This window comes from Anolis sagrei, chromosome Y (genome assembly GCF_037176765.1).
Source record: "Anolis sagrei isolate rAnoSag1 chromosome Y, rAnoSag1.mat, whole genome shotgun sequence".
NCBI classification, from domain to species: Eukaryota; Metazoa; Chordata; class Lepidosauria; order Squamata; family Dactyloidae; genus Anolis; species Anolis sagrei.
In genome coordinates, this window is record NC_090035.1 from 70,518,907 (window position 1) to 70,540,062 (window position 21,156).

At 46.1% G+C, this 21,156-nt stretch overlaps 1 protein-coding gene across 1 annotated transcript in view; it reads right to left on the minus strand.

The window, feature by feature from the left end:
* Positions 1 to 2,114: 2,114 nt before the first annotated feature.
* LOC132780136 (spectrin beta chain, non-erythrocytic 4) overlaps positions 2,115 to 21,156 on the minus strand; it is a 101,704-nt gene continuing 82,662 nt past the window's right edge. Inside the window, exons 27-37 of the mRNA XM_067461474.1 lie at positions 18,950 to 19,327; positions 17,231 to 17,475; positions 15,957 to 16,095; positions 15,705 to 15,789; positions 13,578 to 13,774; positions 10,474 to 11,114; positions 9,477 to 9,564; positions 8,597 to 8,880; positions 7,131 to 7,304; positions 6,515 to 6,557; positions 2,115 to 5,048 (exon numbers count right to left, since the gene is read on the minus strand). Coding sequence (XP_067317575.1) covers positions 4,887 to 5,048; positions 6,515 to 6,557; positions 7,131 to 7,304; positions 8,597 to 8,880; positions 9,477 to 9,564; positions 10,474 to 11,114; positions 13,578 to 13,774; positions 15,705 to 15,789; positions 15,957 to 16,095; positions 17,231 to 17,475; positions 18,950 to 19,327 — 2,436 coding nt within the window. The 3' untranslated portion in view covers positions 2,115 to 4,886. The remainder of the gene's footprint in view (positions 5,049 to 6,514; positions 6,558 to 7,130; positions 7,305 to 8,596; positions 8,881 to 9,476; positions 9,565 to 10,473; positions 11,115 to 13,577; positions 13,775 to 15,704; positions 15,790 to 15,956; positions 16,096 to 17,230; positions 17,476 to 18,949; positions 19,328 to 21,156) is intronic.

The following is a 21,156-nucleotide window of genomic DNA, read 5'->3' on the forward strand; positions in this document are numbered from 1 at the left end:
GGGATCAGATACTGGATTATATGGCAGTGTAGATCCAGTACTGGTTAAGGGTCCTTCCACATAGCCCTATATTCTGGGGAATATCAAGGCGGAAAATCCTACATTATCTGAGTCCACACTTTGGACAGTTCAAAGCAGATATTGTGGGATTTTCTGCCTTGATATTCTGGGATATGCGGCTGTGTGGACGGGCCCTGAGTGGGGCTTGCAATTGGCCCTTCCCAGTAGGCTTGGGCAAAAATAAACCGCTACAGCCTCCCAATTTGTGGCTTCATACATGAGCAACATATTGTGGCCAAACTTTTATTCTTTTGGCATCTTGATTGCTGTCTCATGTTGCTTGGCTATGTGGTTCCTAGTTTTCACCTGTGAGGTGTTGGGGAATATGGAGATGTAGGTGATATTGACCCATGATGGCTAACGGAGTCTTCTCTCTCCTAATCAGGATTCTGGGCTTGCTTCCTTAGTGGGTTTTGCAGAATCTTATGACAGGCCATTGTGTTGACGGAGGAAGTATTGGACATAGAGCCAAACACAACACTAATCAACCACCCAATCCCAAGACTCTCTTGCCCAGTTTATCACATCTGGTTCTGGTTCCCAGCCAGCATCCCATTACATTCCAGTACTCACCCCACCATCAATATATTTATCCACTCATCTTGGCTTTAGACAAGATCTTTCTTTCTTTGTCTCCCAACACATACCATCATCGCCACAGGTTTTGCATAGCTATGGCTATTCCCACAGTCTGCCTATAAATATCTAAGAACTTCATGCATCTTAAGAAGTACATTCAGGATGCATCTCCACCAAAGAATTAATGTGGTTTGACACTAGTTTAACTGCCATGCTCAATGCTATGGAATCCCGGGAGTTGCAGTTTTACAAGGTATACAACAGTGGTTGTCAGCAGTGGTTGTCAATCTGTGGGTCGCCAGATGTTTTGGCCTACAACTCCCAGAAATCTCAGCCAGTTAGGATTTCTTGGAGTTGAAGGCCAAAACATCTGGGGGTCCACAGGTTGAGAGGAGCCCCGGTAGCACACTGGCTTAAACCACTGAGCTGCTGAACTTGCTGATTGAAAGGTCACAGGTTTGAATCTGGAGAACGGCATGAGCTCCCGCTGTTAGCCCCAGCTTCTGCCAACCTAGCAGTTTGAAAACATGCAAATGCGAGTAGGTTAATAGGTAACACTCTGGTGGGAAGGTAATTGCGCTCCATGAAGTCATGCTGACCTTGGAGGTGTCTACAGACGCCAGCTCTTCGGCTTAGAAATGGAAATGAGCACCAACACCCAGTCGGACATGATAAGACTTAATGTCAGGGGGAAACCTTTACCTTTACTACAGGTTGAGAACCACTGGTATACAGCCTTCTTTGTCCAAGAGTGCTGGTGTTTCACACAACTACAAATCCCACAGCCTTGTGCCATGGCAGTTAAAGTGGGGGAGCTAGCTGAGCCTGGGAGTTTTGGCAACGGTTACATGTTTAGATTTGAGCTGTGCAGGAGCTTGCAGAGAGAGAGAGAGAGAGAGAGAGAGAGAGAAACTGTTTTTGCTTCATGAGCTGCTGGAAGAAGATTTTCCACATGGACACATTTGAATCTCTCTCAAAGGACACTGTGTGAGTTAATGCAACTGTTCACATGATTATATATATATATATATATATATATATATATATATATATATATATATGTTGCTCTGCATTACGAAGAGTAAACTACTTGTTCTTTAGTCATAATCTGCATGGTATATATATTTTTCTCTGGCAAGACAGTGTGTGGACTGATAGAACATTAACTAAGTGTGATTTTAATTATGCCACACCTTCTACGTTGTCATATAATCCAGATTATCAAATAATCCAGATTATCAAAGCAGATTTGAGTCTACACTGCTATATTTAAAGCAGATAATCTGGATTTTATATGGCAGTGTGGAAGGGGGCTCAGTCTGGACTTTGTAACCTACCAACTCTTTTGTGGGACATTCATTCATCCTATATTTCTGGGGGCAGGATAACCTCTCGAAAAACCACTTTTGAAGATGTTGATGAGACTGCCAGGGGCACGAAGAAGCACGCAAGCCCGAAGGGCCGATCTTTCGATCTCATGCAACCAAAAATCTGAAATCTTTACAAATTGGTCTCTGTTTTGAAAAACACAAGTCTTCAGAAAGATTTACAGCCAAAGAGAAAAGAGAAAAATGCAACCCCAAATGCTCCAATTTTGGTGATTCTTTTTCTATACAAGACAAAAAAAGAAGAAAAGAAAGAAACCCTTATTTAAAGCAATTACAATATTTTACAGGCTTCTGAACAATCAAGGAAGGCGAGGGGAGCGGAAGCATTAACAGATGAATCTGCCCCGGCTTCAGGGGAGCAAGGTGGGAACTACACCTGGAACAAGGGAGGCCGGATCAAGTCAGGTCCCATTTTGGATACACGTAATACTGCTGGAAGAAGCTGCTCTCGACTTCTCAGATCACAGGATCAAGGATTCAACAACCTGAGCTCCACCAGGCTTTATAGCTAATTCATGGGTCCCACACTGATCAAGCATGCAGCTGGATTCGGGAGTGGGAACCGACTCCAAACCACATCCTGGGGGGTGAGGTTTTAGGGCAAAGCCAACAGTGAGCCTCAACAGCACCCGGACTCTCAACATGGTTCGTTTTATTTGCAAGATCACCCAAGACCACGTTCAAGATCTGCAAGTCTGTCGTTCACATTTGCTGAGAGGCACCAGCGTGTGGTAGAAGCAGGTGGATTTGCAAGTATAGCTACTGATCACTTTCAGTGCCAGAAATGTGTGGCTTCAACACACAAGGGTGCTGAACTTACCCAGCCATGACCCATCGTAACAAAGCTGTGAAAGATATGTTTTGCCTCTCATGGAAAAGGATCGTCGAGAATGGCATGAGGTTTCGTATTTGAACTTTGTTGCGGGTCATCAAACCTCACTGTTGCATTCTCATTTCCTCTCTGGTAGTAGGAGAAAGATCAGCAGAGCTGAGGTCATACATCTTGTTACACTGGATCAAACCTGAAAGGATATAGGAACTTCCCATCCCCAAATGACACCCCGACTATCCTGGGCTGCTTTGGGCTTTGTCCCACCTGGATCAGGTTGCTCAACATGTGCTCTCTTCACTGCCACAACCTCAAGGGTTTGGGCAGTTGACAAAAGGCACACCAAATCTCTCCCTAGGCCTCCCAGCTAAATGACCCGGGCCTTGGTGGAGCTCATGACAGGAGGCAGCTGGTGCCTTGTCACATATCCAGGTGCAAGTTCTCTACTTTGCCGTGCTCCTTTGTCATCTCCAGCTCGCCTGCCATCTTATTGCATAAAAATACATCTCTGTGCCGAAAGAGGCGAGCCCCTCCCTTGTCGCAGGGGATTATGGCTTGTTAAGAACAGTGGCAAAGCTGCGTCTACCTGGTCACCCCTCTCTTGTGCTGCTGTTATGTGACCTTGTGCTGTCTGTGTGCTGCCCAGCCTTGAGAAGAGGCATCCCTGGCTTCTGGATGTCACTTTGTCCCAAGCTCCAGGTCAAGCTCAAAGATGCCACTCCCTGCGGGCAGCAGAACCCTTGAGTCTCCCTGATGTTTGGGAGGCCTGTGGAGAAAGATACTCATCCCAGGCACCCTCTTCCCCTTTCGATGTTTGCAGTCCATCCCTGAGGGGGTCATAAAAGTAGATTGACTCAAAGCGCTGGACTGTTGCAAGGCTACTATGGAGGGAGGACACAGGGAGAGGGGCGTCAGAGACACAGACAGATGGCTGCAAAGCAGAATCAGCAGCTAAACCAGACCTGGACATGAATGAAAGGGAACTGGGTTGGCACTCCCTCCTCCACCTATGCACAGCCCACAGCAGACCCTTCCTCTTCCTATCTGCATGTAGTGGGGATAGCAGTGAGGGGGCTTTGTGAGCATTTTGCTTTGGAGCAATGCATCTTGTCAAAGGAAGTGCCTATGGATGCAGACAGACAGATGGAGAGCAGGACACACAGGCAGAGCAATTCGGGGCAGTGCCCAAGCGAGCGCTCGCAAATATGCCCAGCTACTCCGCTCACTGCTCAAGGAGTACTTTGCACCCACAGCAGCACCGTTTCGTGCAGGTTCTGCAACTGATCGGAAGACATGAAGCTGGAAAGAAGAAAGGAGGGGACTGCTCTGAAGAGCTCTCCAAGGCTTCCCCTTGGCATCCCCAGAAAAGGCAGAAGAGACCAAAGGTGTAGCCTTCCTCTGCCACCCCTTAAGCTGGTGCCCCCCACCATCTCAAGGGATCGGGCAGAGGCTGCCGAGTGCAAGGGAGATGCAGACATTTCAGAGAAGGGATGGAGTGAAAGAGCCCATGGATGCTTTTGGCTCAGGTGCTGAGGTTCGGATGACAATGCACCACTGGGTGTGACACCAGGAAACAAGACCCAAAAAGAGTGCCAGGTTGTTCTTGGCAACCAAGACTGAGCAAAGAAGGCTACACTCTTGGTTCTCGCTCCCTGTTGATCTTGGCAAATGGGAAGCGTGGGTCTTCTTGTCCCTTCCCCACACCCACCGCACCCTGTTCTCTGATTGCACAGCTTTGACTGGTTCAACCAGGCACCAGATTTAAAGCAAGGAGCTGACAAGGCAGCTCCATCTTCAGGGTCAGCTTGGCTCCCATCTTCTCTTTGGGAGCTTTGGCTTTCCAGGATGACAGAAGCCAGGCCTCACCTGCCCCCTTCCCAAAGTCCTCCCTGTGCTCTGAAATGATCTCAAGTCTGGCAAAGGCAGTTCCCACAGTCACAGGCCTCTGTGGGCACAGAGTGGCTGGCTTGGACACTGGGGCAACGTCTTGCAGCCTCCAGGCCCCGAGGAGGAGGAGCAGCCACTGCCTCTCACTTCTTCCTGCCTGAGGTACTGGCCCGGCGGTCAGGGTCCCGTTTTGGGTTGCCTTCGTCCGTCGAGGAGGTCGTGAGCAGGGCCTGGCCCCACCGAGCAATCTCAGCATGTTCCGCAATTGAGCTGGTCAGAGCCGTCAGCCAAGTCTTCATCTCCTCCTGCAGAAGGAAAGGGCTTGGTGGCATCAAAGCAACACACAATGCAATCCCTTGCCCTCCTACATCTAAGGCAGTGTTTCTCAGCCTTCCTAATGCCACGACCCTTTAATACAGTTCCTCATGTTGTGGTGACTCCCAACCATAACATTACTTTCATTGCTACTTCATAGCTGTAATATTGCTGCTGTTATGAATTTTTGTTGCTATTCTCTAACTGTAATTTTGTTACTGATTTGAATCATAATATAAACATCTGATATGCAGGATGTATTTTCATTCACTGGATCAAAATTGGCACAAAGACCCGATATGCCAAAATTTGAATACTGGCAGGGTTAGAATTGATTGTGTCATTTGGGAGTTATAGTTGCTGGGATTTATAGTTCACCTACAATCAAAGAGCATTCCAAACTCCACCAACAATGGAATTGAACCAAACTTGGCACACAGAGCTTTCATGCCCAACAGAAAATACTGGAAGGGTTTGGTGGGCATTGACTTTGATTTTGGGAGTTGTCGTTCACCTACATCCATAGAGCGCTGTGGAGTAAAACAATGATAGATCTGGATCAAACTTGGCATGAATACTAAATATGCCCAAATGTGAACACTGGTGGAGTTTGGGGGAAACAGACCTTGACATTTGGGAGTTGTCGTTGCTGGGATTTATAGTTCATCTGCAATCAAAGAGCATTCTGAACCCACCCTTCAATTGATCTGCACCATACTTAGCAGACTACCTACATGACCAACACTGAATACTAGTGGGATTGGGGGGGGGGGGGGCTGTTTTTGAATTTTGGTAGTTCACCAACACCAAAAAGGAAGAGAAGGACAGGCAGAAAGATCTTCAGCCTTCTCTGCCGAAAGGATTCCTAAGATATATTCACTCGCCAAAGACTCTTCCAGTGTGCGTGCCTTTGGCGAGTGAATATATATTCCATTTTGGTCTGTCTCAATTACAGCTCCATCCTCATGATGCACTGTCCCTCCGCCCTTAATTGAAGGTTTAATCCCACTGTTCAGTCTTTTGAGTTCCCCCCACTCAGAAGCACATTCTCCCTCAGAAACACATTCTACCTATCTCATCTAGGGTTTTATCAATTCTATCAATTTTACTTCCAGTACATTTGGCCCACCCACTGTGTCCCATTTCTTTATCATGTCATTTTGGAACTGTTTATTTTATTATGTTACATATTTATTTTGATAGTATTTTTGCTTTTTGTATTTTGTTGTAATTTTGGGCTTGGCCTCATGTTAGCTGCCCCGAGTCCCCTTTGGGGAGATGGTGGCGGGGTATAAATAAAGATGATGATGATGATGATGATGATAATGACTTTTAGATCATCAGAAATATGTATTTACTAATGTTCTTTGGAGACCCCTCTGAAACCCCTCTTGTGACCCCCTTCAGTGGTCCCATCCCCCAGGTTGAGAAACACTGCTCTCAGGAATCTCCTTACCTCATCCTTGGCTTGCAAGAGGAATTCGCCCCCATCATTGATCCTGCAAGACACAAGCACTTGTCAGCTCTGCTCCTCCTCGCTGGGAGCTCCTAGCTTCATGTACACCTCCCATGACACTTCTACCCTCTTGCTGTCCTCTTTACCAAAGGATTCCCACTCCTGTTTTGATCTTGAAGAAACTGAAGAATCTCAGTACAGGTTGCACATCCCTTATCTGAAATGCTTGGGAGCAGAAGTGCTCCGTATTTTAGATTTTTTGGATTTTGGAATACCTGCATATGCATAAGGTGCTATCTTGGAGATAGGACCCACGTCTAAACATGTAATTAATTTATATTTCAATCATGCCTTATACACATAACTTTGGGTAATTTCATAGGCAACAGTTAAATAAAACATGTTTCAATACAAAGCCATTCATGTGGACAATTTTGGGTTCCAAATAAGATGTACAACCTATACAAAGACAGATGAGGGAAGAATTTCCTCTGCAGTTCCAGAACCTCAACTCAGGCTCCTCCTGGCCTGAAACTGGACCTGAGTGTCTTAAGCTTGCCTCTTTGGAAGGAAAGGGGAGAGCCCTCCATCCCACCAACCCAGGCAAAGCTCTCACTTGATCTTGAGCACGTTCTTCTTCTTTTTGTAGTCATTGGCCACCTCGCTGGTGGCGTTGTGCAGGTTCAGGAGGGGCTCGTTGCTGTGTGTGCTGCCGGATTCGCGTCCTTTGGAATCCTTGTAGAAACCCAGTTCCCCTTTGCTAATGACACAGTAGAGGTTGATCCAAGACCTGGCATGGCAAACAAGTGGCAGAGGAAGATAAATCCACACCCAATCAGTGCTTGGTTACAGCAAGCGTCCCCAAAAGCCCCTTTTATGTGTACTTGAGACAAGACACCCAGATTTTTTGGCAGTGCATTCACATTCTTTCGGAGTATTTGGGGAAATGTAGTGAGACACAGAGTAGGAAACCAGATTGGATTATAGCAAATTTTGTCATGATCAGCAGCACAACAAACTTGGAGAAAAAAGGTTTTTGGAGCATCTTTCATCACTTGTCAATTTTCTATTATCCTCAATGGTACTATAGTTTCTTGCTTCCCTGAACAACCAAAACATTGTATTGTCAAAGGCCTTCCAAACAAGCCTTCAGCAAATAAATCTAGGCTGAAGTCAAGAAGGTTAATAACCCTTGAGCTGTACGAAGTGCAATAAAACTCGATTTAACAAGACACCATGAAAATGTTTTCAGTTTTGCATGTTTATTTATGTTTATGTTTTAGTAATTACTTATTATGTTCTATGCACCTGGTGGTGCAGTGGGTTAAGCCACTGAGTTGCTGAATTTGCTGACCGAAAGGTTGGTGGTTCAAATCTGAGAAGCGGGATGAGCTCCTGCTGTTAGTCCCAGCTTCTGCCAATCTAGCAGTTCGAAAACATGCAAATGTGAGTAGATCAATAGGTACCACTTCTGCAGGAAGGTAATGGCGCCCCATGCAGTGATGCTGGCCACATGACCTTGGAGGTGTCTATGGACAACACCAGCTCTTAGGCTTAGAAATGGAGATGAGCACCACCCCCCAGAGTCAGACACAACTAGACTTAATGTCAGGGGAAACCTCTACCTTTACTATTACGTTCTATATTTGTGGTTTGATTCTGCTGCTTTTGAATTGTATTTTTACTGTATTTTTAACACGCTGGAAGCCACTTTGGGATATAAATAAAGATTTATTTGGGTTGTTGTAGGTTTTTCAGGCTGTTTGGCCATGTTCCAGAAGCATTGTCTCCTGACGTTTCGCCTGCACCCTCAGAGGTTGTGAGCCTGAAAAACCTACAACAACCCATTGATTCTGGCTATGAAAGCCTTTGACAATACAAATATTTTGTTTGTTTGTTTGTGTATTATTGTACAGGGAGATACAGTCTGTTAGATGGAGGCTTTATTATTCTGAATTTCCACCACTGTCCAATGCTTCAGATTAACTGTTCTCATCTTTCAAGTCATGTTGGGGAGACATGCATCAAGGAATGCAGTAGTAAATATTGCATACCATTGCGTTGCCCTTGATCAATGCTTACCTGTTGGAGGCTTTCTTGTTTTGCCCATCCAGTTCCAGCTTGCGGAGAAGGTATCCCTCCTGCTGGATCGTGTGCGTTGGGGGAGGCGGAGGTGGCGCACTGCTCTGGGCAGGGGCTGAACGGGATCGGCGGCCTTCCCCTGGCGCCGCATTGGGGTCCTTGGGCCGTGGCCTCCGGCGGGGCTTGGGCCTGTCGCGAGCGCGGGGCCGGTCCGGTCGAGGCGTCCTCTCTGGCAACATGTCAAGGCCGTTGGGCAGGCGGGCAGGGGATTCCCGGTCGCGAGACTGGTAGTCAGAGAGAAGAAGGCAGTGCTACAGATATCCCAGAGTGATTGGGAGCAAGAGGCAGTCCACTAGGTCTCTCTGGAACATGATGATGCCATGGGTGCAGCCATAATTTACCCAATAATGGTGCTCCATGCAGTCATGCTGGCCACATGACTTAGGAGGTGTCTACGGACAACACTGGCTCTTCAGCTTAGAAATGGAGATGAGTACCACCCCCCAGAGTTGGACAAGACTACACTTAATGTCAAGGGAAACCTTTACCTTTACCTTTAATGTGCAATTATTGGTTTCCCCAATGAGATGAAACCCTAAATAACTGTGCCCAGCTCAAGTGCTCTAGTCCACTGGCACCACCATTGTCTGGTCTGCTGAGGAACAGCATGACTGCCTTGATCAGGCATTATTATTTTAAATATATGTGCTATTGTGATTTTAATGCCTATATTGTCTTGTTAATTTTATGTTTATGCCATTTTTTTCTTGTATGTATTGATTATGTTACTTGGAAACTGCTCTGAGTCCCCTTGGGGAGATAGAGTGGTATATAAATAAAGTTTTGTTGTTGTTGTTGTTGTTGTTGTTGAGCTACTCACTGTGGTTGGAGGTGGTGTTGCAGACGGGGCCGGCACCGTGGACTCTTTCTCCTGGAGCTGCTCTACAATGTCCGCAAGGGTAGCCTTGCTGCGAGTCAGAAAGAGAAAGACTGTTAGTAGAGAAATCATCCCTGTAACTATTCCTGCTCTTAACCCTTGTGCCGGCAAGACTAAAGACTGACAGGTCAGAGGTTTGACTCTAGGGAGAGTGAGGATGAGCTCCCTCTGTCAGCTCCAGCTCCCCATGCGGGGAAATGAGAGAAATCTCTCACAAGGATGATAAAACATTAGAAACATCTGGGTGTCCCCGGGCAATGTCCTTGCCGACGGCTAATTCTCTCACAACAGAAGCGACTTGCAGTTTCTCAAGTTGCTCCTGACATGAAAAAAACCAAACCAAATAAGAAATATTGTGATTCCATAGACTAGTGGTTCCCAACCTGTGGTCCGTGGACCACCAGTGGCCTGCAAGTACTAAAATATGGTCTGCGGCCTCACCGTTACTACAGTGTTGCAATGAGAGTGATTGGTCTCGCAAAGCCTTCTTATAGTGCCGAGGCTTATTTAAATATCATTTTCTGTGGTGACTACTGGATGGCATATGTTCTGTTTCAGAAACTAGAGCTGATGTGATCTATCCAATGCAATTTTCTAAATCAGCACCCCAAATAACCAAACTGAATCTAAAGTTGACCAAAAACTGATTTGTAACCCCTTTGGTACTAATGTTGGAGAGTGTTCCCTGGTCAAATGATCCCTGGTCAAAAAAGGTTGGGAACCACTGCCATAGACATACCCATGGAAGTTGCAGTGGAATCATAATTCTACAATTATGCAATGTGAAAGGCCCTCTGATATATATTCCAGTTTTCCAAGCTTGGAGATGAGGGCGTTTCTTTGGAGGATTTCAACAACCCTGACCACCTGGTTTTCCTAACTAATGGGCTATATGGGACTCTTGCTTGGCACAGCTAAGCTCCTTCCTCTGGAAGCTCACCCGCCTCCTTTGGGGTCATTGCGCAGCACTTCCTGCTCGCTGGACTCTTGCCGCTCCAGCCGACGCTCATGCCTCTCCCGCCGTGGGGTCTCCTGCTCGCTGGACTCCTGACGCTCCAGCCGACGCTCCCGCCTCTCCCTCCGGCGCTCCGACTGCTCATGACGCGGACCGTCCTGCTCGGTAGACTCTTGCCTCTCCAGCCGGCGTTCATAACGCTCCCGGTGCCTCTCCACATGCGTCTCCACCCGGCTCACCTTCGTCCCCAGTTGCTCCGTTAACGCACTGACTGCACTGACTGGGGCCTTGATCGCGTCCTCCACCACGGCCTTGATCTCCCCTGCTTTCTCCTGGACTTTGACCTCTGCAACGGTTACTAGCCCCTCTTGCAGGCGGTCAATTTTAGGCTGCAGACGCTCTGGCTTCAGCTCCTGGCGTACATATGCCACCTTGGCTTCCACCCGCTCCAAGGGCTCCGGCTTGACCCCATTGAGGAGTGGCTGGACCTCTATACGACCCCGCAGGGCGTCCTGGCGCAAGAGCGTGGAGGCCTTGTTGCTGTGCTCGGAAGGGTCAGCAAAGATCTTGCGGCCCAGGAGCGGAGTGGGAGGCTGCTTGCTCTGCTCAGCCTTCAGCTTCTCAATCTGGGGATGAAGGCAGAGAGAAAAGTCATCTTCCTTTCCCCTAGTATGTGAGCCTGAATGACCTGCTTCATTGGAACAGTCATTATATTCTTGGAAAAACAAATCACAAGCATCGAGAACCAGCAAATGGTTTGAATGTTGGATTAAGATTCCAAGAAAACTGCTTAGATTCCCGCTCAGCCTCACAGGAAAGCAAAGACAAACCCATCTGAACAAATCTTGCTGAGAAAAAGTCTGTGATAGGTTCAGCATGGAATTTAGCTGATGGCTGGAAATGGTACACTTTTACTGTAGCTAAAATACTTGCCATAGATGCAGGCGGAACGTCAGGAGAGAATGCTTCTACAACATGGCCATATAGCCTGAAAAACCTACAACAACCCAATGATTACAGCCATGAAAGCCTTCGATAATACATTAAAATACTTGTATTCCAAGACTAGAAAGATAAACATTGACCATACGTTCTCAAATGGTTGCAACATCTCATTGCTTTTGCTACACATGAATATAGGTTTTACCCATACCAACTTTAATGACATGTGCTTCTGGAAATATAGTATATGGATATATGGTGAGGTCACACTAGGCACGTGCAATGGATAAAAAAAATGTGTTGTCGGAGGCTTTCATGGCCGGAATCACTCAGTTGCTGTGCGTTTTCCAGGTTGTAAGGCTATGTTCCAGAAGCATTCTCTCCTGATGTTTCATCACATCTATGGCAGGCATAGATGTGGTTGAAATGTCAGAAGAGAATGATTCTGAAACATGCAACAACCCATCAATTAAAAAAGTTTCAGAAAGCTTTAGAAAATTAGGAGGGGCTAGCGTTTTGTTTCTAAAGTGTTTCTGAAGTGTAGTTAGTGAAAATTTAGTTACTGTAATGAGAGTAACTAAATTTTGTTACATTTTCATTATAGTAATTGCACATAATTACTATAATAGGGGAAACTTCAGAGTCTCTTTTCTCATTCACTTTTACAGCTATTGAGGTGAAATTTGCTCCAATGCTAGTACACATTTACCACTGTTAGCCCATCAAGTTTCAGAACGTTTCACTTATCCATTGATTTTTGGAGAATTTTCTAAATTTTTGTAAACAACATTTTTATTTTATAAAAAGCAAGAGCTATCTTTTTAAATTTTTTATACAATGACTAAAGATAACAGGAGATCATTTCCCCCAACTTATAGAAATATTCATACATCTCCTGATTGTAGGGAACTTTTTAAAGTTTTGACAAAAACATTTTTTAAAGGCCACAACAGCTATCTCTATCTCTCATATTAGCCAATAGAAACCAATATTAACAAATTCTACATTTTCGTCCTAGAGTTGGAGGGGACCCACAAGGACCATCTAGTCCAACCCCCTTCTTCCAGGGTGAAGGATACCATTAAAACTCTCCTGACAGATGGCCATCCAGCCTCTAAACTAATTAATATGCTTCTCCTATTGAGTTGGAAGGGATCACCAAGGGCCATCCATTTAGGGATTTCTTCTCAGCCCAGGACAGAGATTTACTTACTAGAAGTATCAGTTAGTCCCCCTCTTTGCAGATTAAACAATGCTACAATGGAGGGACAAATCTCACCCCTATCCTGATTTGAAGTGGCTTGGGATTATGTAATAGCTGGTCTATTTTAACTTTCATTTTAACCTTTGTTTTAATTTTTGTGGTATGAAATTTTATCTTGACATTTTAATGATTATATTTTTAGTTATCTTTTAACCTAATCAGGTTTGAATGTGTGTTGGTTCGCTGTTGTGGGGGGTCTTGGGATGGTGATTGTTGTCTGTTTGTGCACGTTTCTGTTTTTGTTTTTAATGTTGATGCGGTCAATAGACTATTCAATAAACTTTGCTTGCTTGCTTGCATTGCCCTATCCTGATTGGGGGTTTCTGATGGGAGCAGAATTCTGGGAAATGTAGTTTAGGGCAGAGACTTTTGAATTTTCTGGCATAGGGCTCCTCGCCTTCCCAAACTACATTTCCCAGAGTTCTGTGCTTACTTTCCCAGCAAACTCTGCTCCCTGCTTTCCCTCTCTTAATGGCACGAGGCCATTAATTTAAAGAGGAAAGGCAGCCTTTTTGGCTTGGCTTTGCTTCCTTGCACTGAAAATGACACTGACTTTGGGAGGCTTCCGAGATTTACAAAATGCAAATGAAAAAGTATTGGGTAAGTTTCAATTCTTAAGTTGTTGGCGACCGCCATGCCCATGTGTCGGATGTCACCTCGTAAGTACGAATCTAACAAATTTGATCCGACTTACAAGGATTAATGAAAAATTGCACACCTCTAGTGCATCATCTTTTTGGTGTCAGTCCTCGTGTCCCAAACCCACGTGGGCAAACTCATCAGGTCATCCTCAGGATTTAACCCTAGGCTTCATCACATCATGCCATAGCTACCCCTCCACCCCATTTCCCTCCCCATGTGCTTTTTTCTTTTTAGCTTGTACCGTAGTGAGACGCCGCAGGGAGCTGAAGCGCTCCTCCCAAGCCGCAGCTGCTTTGCGGAAGGCCTCGTGGCGCCGAATGAGCTGCTCCACCTCATCCACACTGTTCCCCAGCTCCCGGCTCTTCAGCAATGGCTCCTGGGCTGTCAGCCAAGCATCCGCCACAACAGCTTCCTGGGCAAATTGGTGGACTTCCAGCACTGTTGGGATAAATAAAAGCAACTTGGTGTTGCAAGACTGACCATTGAAGGACATACAGCCCCTGCCACTCTCACTCCCAACCCAGCTTATGCTGGCATGGTCAGTATTTAACTCCATTGAGTGGTTTTGGCCACAGAAATGAAGTAAAAGGCCGTATGACACGTAACAGTCAAGGTCATCTTTCAGTTAAATCCCAAAGGTTGAGGCCATGAGTCTACTCTTTTTCCTGACTCTAGGTAATTTATCATGCTACCGAACAAATCCACTTTAAATCCAGTTTGTGCCTCCTGCAGAATTCTGGGGTTTGTAGTTTAGTGAGGCTGTTAAAGGTGCCCCCTAAACCACAAACCCCAGAATTCTGCAATCCTAAAAACTCTGGCATAGACACTGAGAACTGGGAAGCCCTGGCCCTTGACTGCTCCAGCTGGAGGTCAGCTGTGACCAGCAGTGCTGCAGAATTTGAAGAGGCACGAATGGGGGGCGAAAGGGAGAAGCGTGCCAAGAGGAAGGCGCGTCAAGCCAACACTGACCGAGACTGCCTTCCACCTGGAAACTAATGCTCTTACTGCGGAAGAAGATGCAGAGCAAGAATAGGGCTCCACAGCCACATACGGACTCACAAGAATACTGAAAGACAATCCTCCTCGGAAAACGAGGGATCGCCTAAGTAAGTAAGTAAGCAGGTGGCAGCAACCGGATTTAAAGTGGTTTCATTCTCCAGTGCGATGAAGTATTAGGACAGTGTTTCTCAACCATCCTAATGCTGCGACACCTTAATACGGTTCCTCATGTTGTGGTGACCCGCAACCATAAAATTATTTTTGTTGCTACTTCATATAGCCGATACGTCCACATTTGAATAATGGTGGGGTTGGGGAGGGAGTTGGTTTAGTCATTTGGGAGTTGTAGTTGCTGGGATTTACAGTTCACCTACATATCACCTACATACAATCACAGAGCATTCTGAACTCCACCAATGATGGAATTGAACCAAACTTGGCACACAGAACTCCAATGACCAACAGAAAACACTAGAAGGGTTTGGTGGGCATTGACCTTGAGTTTTGAAGTTGTAGTTCACCTACATCCAGAGAGCACTGTGGACTCAAACAATGATAGATCTGGGCCAAACTTGGCACGAATACTCAATATGCCCAAATGTAAACACTGGTGGAGTTTGGGGAAAATAGACCTTGACAATTCCGAGTTGTAGTTGCTGGGATTTATAATTCACCTACAATCAAAGAGCATTCTGAACCACACCAATGATAGAATAGCACCGAACTTCCCACACAGAACCCCCATGCCTTGAAGGGACTCACTGGCACAAGCCTCCCTCTAGCCTCACATGCTCTTCCTTGCCCAAACATGCACACTACACTGTCATGTGCCAAGCACGCCTACTCTTCCCTCCCCACTTGGAGTCTCAGAAATAGTCTCACCCTCCCACTGGCTGAGAGGCCAGCTGAAAGCCCGTCTAGTTACAGTGGAGGAGGGTCTAACCCTAACCCATGCCTATGAAGGACTCCCTGGTGCAAGCCTCCCTCACATGCTCTCCCTTGCCCGTGCATGTGCACCATGCTGCCACACAGCAAGCATGCCTGCTCTCCCCTCTGTGCTTTGAGTCTCAGAAACAGCCCTACCCTTGGCTAAGAGGTCACAATGAAGGAGAGCCTTTGGTGGAAGGATTCACCATCTGTTTCCAAAAAGGAAGAGTAGGATAGGTGGAGAGATCTCCACCTTTCTCTGCCAAATTTGGTTCCTAAGACTATCATAAATATATGTTTTCTGAAGTTCTATGGCAACCCCTCTGAAACAAACTTGTGACCCCCCCCCCCCCCCCCCCAAATATGGCAGCATTTGCTCTCTCAGACACTTCTGCGATCACATGTCCCTGGTTTGCTGGGATAGCCAAGGACCAAGGCTTACTTTGCTGCAGCCACTCCCAATGCCGGTCCCATTTGTCCACCATCTCCTTCTTCTTCGTCATCAGTCTTTCCAGGTGCAGCTTAATCTGTAAGAGAACAAAGAGATAGTCCTGGCTGAAATGGGTGGGAAGGGGAGGAAAGTCCCTGTCCTTCAACACCGAGGAATACCAGATTGTGGGTACTGCCAGAATGCATGCCTCCCTCCTTCCAACCCTTTTCCATAACTCCAGGGCTGTAAGGATTGGGCACTCACTTCTTCAGAGGCTGGGCTCTTGTTCAGCACCAGTGTCTTGCCCAGGTCCACACAGGCAGCAATGTTCTTGTTGCGGGTCTCAATCTCGCTCTTGAGGCCCTGGTGGTAATTCATCAGGACTTCCACTGAGGACACATCCCTGCAAGGACATTGGGAAGAGAGCAATCTATGTATTGTGGTCAGGAGCAGACACACAGGGCCCCAGATCCATCCCTTTGCCTCCAGTGCAATCCACCATGACTTGGTCACAGAGGTCCACACCTTAGTTACATCCAGAATGGACTACTGTAATGCAGTCTACATGGGGCTGCTTTTGAAGACAACTCAGAAACTGGTCAGCAATTTCTAACTTTAGAGAGCACACCACTCTCCTTTTAAAGCATCTCCAATGGCTTCCAACAAGTTTCTGGGCCCAATTCAAAGTGCAGATGATTACCTATAAAGCTATATATGCTTCGGATCCAACCTATCTTTGAAACCACATCTCTTTCCATGAACTGGCATGGGCATTGAGATCTGCTAGGGAGGCCTTTCTCTCGGTCCCACCACCGTCTCAATTATGGTTGGTGGGGACGAGATACACTTGCCTTCTCGGTAGGGCTTCCACAGCTCTGGAAAACCCTCCCTAAAGATATTAGATTAGGCTCTTCCAGCTCTATATGCTTTTGGGCGAGTTTAAAAACATGGCTCTTCAGATAGGCCTTGGACCCTGTGTAATCTATGGTCAGCTTGATGATCCACTGATTGTATCACTCCACACTTGTTACTGCAGATAGCTAGTGTTATTCATAGATTCTAGTGCATTTTAGGAAATCCCCCCAAAAGATGCTCTGAACTAGGGCTTTTGGGCAATTGCCCAGCAGATGGATCCCTTGCTTTGGCCACCAGGGGCCTCAGATTGTGAATTGGTCAGATGAAATCTGATCGGTTGAGAGTCCTATTCTGGTATCTTCTGCCTGAATGGCAAGCTGCCCAACACTGCTGGTTTTCAGCACAAGCCAAGGACAGGTACAAGGCAGGGCAGGACAGGACCAATGAAGGTTGTTGGCATTGACTATGGGACACTTACTTGGGAGTAATTGAATATATGGAGGGGATTTTTATGAACAGATTCTGCTTGCAAGTGTCTTTATATTTCAGGATATTTCTATCACAATGAATGGGGAAAGGAATTTGACCTCCTCTGCAAATGGACCAAATTAATAAAATCTGCCTGACAGCGTTGTTAGATTGTGTGACACAAATCTGTGTCCCATTCCCCACCCACACTGTACCTGGGTTTCTCGCCAGTGCCAATCTGGCAGATAATGGTGTCCATCCAGGAAATGAGGTCCCTGACCATGCTGGTGAAGCGCATCTTGTCAGTGGTGGTGGTGATCTGCAGCCGGCAGTCTTCACATGATGTCAGCAGCTCCTTCCAGGAACGCATCATCTCCTGCTCCTTGGTGGCAATGGCCTCGGCATTCTCACCTGCATACACAGTCCGCAGCTGGGCTGCCACCTCCTGAAGCTGCCGCACCTGCCAAATACACCAGTATCACACTATTGCCCAACACTGGCAGAAGATAGCAAGAAGATAAGTGTCCCTGCATGACAATCACCTTGCTTGCTTAGGGCTCTTTCATCCTATACAAAAAGATGACTGCAAGTCGATGACAACACATACCTTCATTACATCCCATTTGGATTATTGGAATGCACTCTACATGGGACACCTCTAGGAAACTACCAGATTTCATCACATAATAGTTGCACTTTCCCCCTTTTTCATTTAAAAAGGGGGGTGCGACTATTATGTGAGGAATTCTCTGGTTTCTGTTATTTTTGGTTTAAAATAGAATGTTTATCTCTGAAAGGGGAGGAGGAGGAAGATGAGGAATGGTGGTCTGATTTTTCCTCCCTTTTCAAAGCTAAGGCAGTTTAAAAACTATGACATGCAGGTCTTTGGAGTTCTATTCTTCCCTCTTTCCTCCAGGACAAGGCAGTTTTTAAAAAGCCTGAAATGGAGGTCTCTTCCCTCCTTCCTCCTTCCTCCAAAAAGCTCCAGGTTTTGTAAATTGCCTTGCCTTCAAAGAAGGAGGGAGGGGAGAATAGTGGAGCTTCAGAGTCCTCCATTTTATATATATATTTAACTTTCTTACCTTTGGAGAAAGAAGAAGGAAGGAAGGAAGGAAGGAAGGAAGGAAGGAAGGAAGGAAGGAAGGATCAGTCCCTAATGGAAGTGTGACTATGATGCAAGGGAAACTAAAATACCATTTTTGGCACCCAAAGAATTGAGGTGTGGCCATTATGTAGTGGTGACTATTATGAGGTGAAATACAATATTTCCAAACTTCAGCAGATCCAAAATGCTGAAACTAGGATGGGGGTGCTTACAGGGACCAAGTCACTCCCCTATAGAAACAGCTTCACTGGTTAATGGTACAATTCAAAGTTATGGTTTTCATCTAAAGGTATAGGTAAAGGTTTCCCCTTGACATTAAGTCCAGTCGTGTCTGACTTTGGGGGTTGGTGCTCATCTCCATTTCTAAGCTAAAGAGCCGGCATTGCCTGCAGACACCTCCAAGGTCATGTGGCCAGCATGACTGCATGGAGTGCCATTACCTTCCCGTTGGAGCGATACCTATTGATCTACTCACATTTGCATGTTTTCAAACTGCTAGGTTGGCAGAAGCTGGAGCTAACAGCGGGAGCTCTCCCCACTCCTGGGATTCGAACCTGTGACCTTTTGGTCAGCAAGTTCAGCAGCCCAGCGCTTTAATTCAGTGTGCCACCGGGGGCTCTAAAGAACTGCCCACCTTAAAAATGGACTATTTCAATGACTGTATGAGCTGCTCTAAGTTCTAAGACCATCAAGAAGGCCTTTTTCTTGGTCCCATTACCATTGCATGCTTTGATGGGAGAATATTCAAGGAATATATATTTTTAATGAACTGTGCTTTAGGATGGGCTCTTTCTGAAGAAGCGTTGAAGCTATACCTGCTTCCCCTCACCTGAGACACCAGGATCTGGACGTCATGTTCAAAAGAGTTCAGCATCCTCTGCAAAGTGCCAGCCGAGGTCTTGGACTCCCGGGATGTGATTTCCGGCAGACGCTGCTTCTTCTCCTCAATCTGGGAGTGCACCTCCCTGCAGTCATTGAAGAACTTGTGCAATTCATGGGAGGCCGCCAGCATCTGTGCCCGCGTCTCCATCAGCTCCAGCAGGTCAGCCCAGGCCTCGTTCACTCCGTCTTTCCACTCGGCGATGGTGGCAGCATCCGCGTGCCCATAGTCGATGAGCTCATCCACCATCTGGTTGACGGCTGAGATCCTCTCGTTGCCGATGCTGCCCGTCTCGCTGGCAAACTCAGTGAACTTCTCTTGCAGGAGCTGAAGGATGTGGGAGGGAGGGAATATGCCAGAGGGTAGTATGTCAGAAATTAGGAGAAGTGAACACAGGCAGCAGACTTCAGAGGGAACATTAATAGGCAGAGGTGCTGACTTTGCGGCAATTCCAGCGACTTTCTCTACCCTGGAAGCTCTTTGTCAGAGGCGTTCAGCTGAGAGGAAAAGGCATTCTGCAGAAGCCTACCTTAATGAATACTTAATTCTTACGCTAAATGTCAACCTCCTCTCTATCCTTACTGATATTTCCGCCTGGCAGCTTGTGAAATCATAAGATGACACAGCAACTGGGGGCATGTGCAGAGCATCCCCTCCTAACCCCACACAAGGGACCCTTAGCCACAAGGTGATACTTCTACTGACCTCTCTCTTAGTAAATGTGGCAGGGACCACAGGGCACTGGCCCAGCCATAATAATGCTGGCAATCTCCAGGTAATAACCCCATAAAGGGCAAAAACTGGAATGTAAAAGGCAAACATATGAACTAAGATCACAACTAAGGAGAATACCTAAACCAAATGATGGCAACAATCTATATAAATAAAAATGTAATATTTTGTTTGTGGGATTAATATAACTCAAAAAGCACTGGACGAATTGACACCAAATTTGGACACAAGACACCGATCAGGCCAACGAGTTACCATCACTCATAAAAACACTGAAAAACACAGCAGAAGGGACTTAAGAAGCCAAAAAACAAAAAAAATACATTACAACACAAGCACAAAACCACATATATGCACACACAAAACATACACAGAAATGGGGAAGGAAGGAGAGAGAGAAAGAGGGAAAGAAGGAGGGAAGGGGAGAAGGAAATAAAGAAAGGTAGAGAAGGAAGGAAGGAGAGAAGGAAATAAAAAAGTGAAAGAGGGAAGGAAGGAAGGAGAGAAGGAACGAAAGAGAGAAAGAGGGAGGGAAGGAAGGAAGAAAAGAAAGAAAGGTGGAGAAGGAAGGAAGGAAAGAAGGAAATAAAAAAGTGAAAGAGGGAAGGAAGGAGAGAAGAAACGAAAGAGAGGAAGAGGGAGGGAAGGAAGGAAGGAAAGAAAGAAAGGTAGAGAAGGAAGGAAGGAAAGAAGGAAATAAAAAAGTGAAAGAGACAAGGAAGGAGAGAAGGAACGAAAAAGGGGATATGATAGCCATGTATAAATATGTGAGAGGAAGCCACAGGGAGGAGGGAGGCAAGCTTGTTTTCTGCTTCCCTGGAGACTAGGATGCGGAACAATGGCTTCAAACTACAAGAGAGGAGATTCCATCTGAACATGAGGAAGAACTTCCTGACTGTGAGAGCCGTTCAGCAGTGGAACTCTCTGCCCCGGAGTGTGGTGGAGGCTCCTTCTTTGGAAGCTTTTAAACAGAGGCTGGATGGCCATCTGTCAGGGGTGATTTGAATGCAATATTCCTGCTTCTTGGCAGAATGGGGTTGGACTGGATGGCCCAAGAGGTCTCTTCCAACTCTTTGATTCTATGATTCTATGATTCTATGATTCTAAAAGAAAGATGGAGGGAAGGAAGGAAAGAGACAAGGAAGGATGGAACCAAAGAGCAAAGGAAGTAAGAAAAGAAACAAATAAAAAAGGAAGAATGAAGAAGGGAAAGAAAAAGAAGGAAGGAAGGAAGGAAGGAAGGAGAGAAAGAGGGAGGGAAGATTGGCTACAGCAACGCATGGTGGGTACAGCTAGTCTATATAAATAAAAATGTAATGTTCGTTTGTGGGATTAACATAACTCAAAAACCACTGGACAAATTGACATGAAATTTGGACACAATATACGTATCAGGCCAACAAGTGATCATCGTTCAGCAAAAA